This window comes from Monoraphidium neglectum (genome assembly GCF_000611645.1).
Source record: "Monoraphidium neglectum strain SAG 48.87 unplaced genomic scaffold scaffold00355, whole genome shotgun sequence".
Classification (NCBI taxonomy): domain Eukaryota; kingdom Viridiplantae; phylum Chlorophyta; class Chlorophyceae; order Sphaeropleales; family Selenastraceae; genus Monoraphidium; species Monoraphidium neglectum.
The window spans coordinates 1-1,518 of record NW_014013273.1 but is presented as its reverse complement, the minus strand read 5'-3'; the positions used below and the strand labels follow the sequence as shown (position 1 = coordinate 1,518).

Sequence of the window (1,518 nt, the reverse complement as noted above, 5' to 3'; positions counted from 1 at the left end):
CGTCTGGCGTCCGCACACCGGCGCGATCGCAAGCCAGCGGCCTGCCACGGGGCGGTTGCAGCGCCAACATTGCTGTCATCGTCATTCCCTATGCTGTTCCACCGCCCGTCTTGCCCCTGCTTCGTCGCCAAGCTGCATGCAATTTTGAAACACCAGACGTCTCGGACGTGCGCTACCCACTCCATATGCTGCGCCGCGATGCCAGCACCCTTGGGGTGCCTTGCAGGCCATCCTTGTTCCTGAATCCACAACCACGCCTAACGCCCTGCATGCATGCACACCCCCCCGCCATTCTTCCGGCCGCATACGACCCTAATGAGGCGCCCCCTACACCCTGCACCCCCCCCCTCTGCGCAGGTCATCGCGCTCTGCGCGGCGCCCTTCCTTCTGCAGCACCCCAAGGTGGCGGAGCTCTTCCCCGCCGACGCGATCGAGCGCGCCAAGAAGCTGCTCGGCGCCTTCAGCGGCGGCATCGGCGCCTACCAGGACAGCCGCGGCAACTTCCTGGTGCGCCAGGAGGTGGCCGACTTTATCAAGGCCCGCGACGGCCACGCCGCCGACCCCAACGTGAGGAAGCTGGCGGGAAGCTGGTGCTCCTGTGTGCTGTGTGGGCGGCGCACGGGGGCGGCAGGGGCACTGGCACGTGGGACGGCGGGGATGGGGCCGCAGTGGGGTCGCTGGTTGGTGCCGGGGTGGGGTATCAGCCTGGGCTGCTGGAATGTTGTGCATGTTAGCATGTGCTCAACCATGCTCGCCAGCACGTGCACAATATGCAAGGCAGCAGCCGCGGGTGTGTGTGCTGCGGATGGCAGCGGGTGCGCCCTGGCGGCTGCACCCCTTCGCACGAGGGTTGACTGCTGTGTCGCGCGAAGCTCCTGGAAACGATCCACGGGCACGTGCGCCAAGGCGTGTTCGTCCTCCACCACACTCAAGCTCATCCCCATGCCTAATCCCGTCGCGTGCAAAACGCACGCACACGCACATGGACGCAAGAGCGCGCTCTCCTAAACAAACCTATGCACGCACACGCACACGCGCACATGCATTTGACCCCCCATCGCGCTCCCCCTTTGTCTCGCAGAGCATCTTCCTGACCGATGGCGCGAGCGTGGCTGTGCGCATGTGCCTCAACGCCGCCATCCGCGGCCCCCAGGATGGCATCCTGGTGCCCATCCCGCAGTACCCCCTGTACAGCGCATCCATCCAGCTGTACGGTGCGATGGGTGCCCGATTAGGAGGGTTGCGGCGGTGTCGGTCGGACGCACAGGGCGTGTAACGGGCGCCAGGGACCGGCTGCGGCAGGCGCGCCCGCCCGGACGACCGAGGTCGCCTGCGGCACGCAGGCGGGCCCCAGCAGGCTCGCTGGCCGGCGGCGGAGGCTGCTGGCAGGCACTCAGGCGCCCACGGATCTCAGCACGCCGGCCGGCGCGGACCCGCTGGGCCGTGGTTGCGCCAGGCTGCGGCCGGCCAGTGAAAACTCGCAGCAGCCCCGCGCGGCCCGCGCAGAGAGGCGGCCCC

General features: G+C 68.2%; 1 protein-coding gene across 1 annotated transcript in view; it reads left to right on the top strand.

Moving 5' to 3' along the window:
• Positions 1 to 1,276, top strand: part of MNEG_2963 (alanine transaminase) — a gene marked incomplete at both ends in the record, with an annotated part of 1,997 nt that extends 721 nt beyond the window's left edge. The window contains 2 exons of the mRNA XM_014048553.1: positions 358 to 567; positions 1,082 to 1,276. Of these exons, the coding sequence (XP_013904007.1) occupies positions 358 to 567; positions 1,082 to 1,276 (405 nt within the window). The remainder of the gene's footprint in view (positions 1 to 357; positions 568 to 1,081) is intronic.
• Between the last annotated feature and the right edge of the window lie 242 nt (positions 1,277 to 1,518).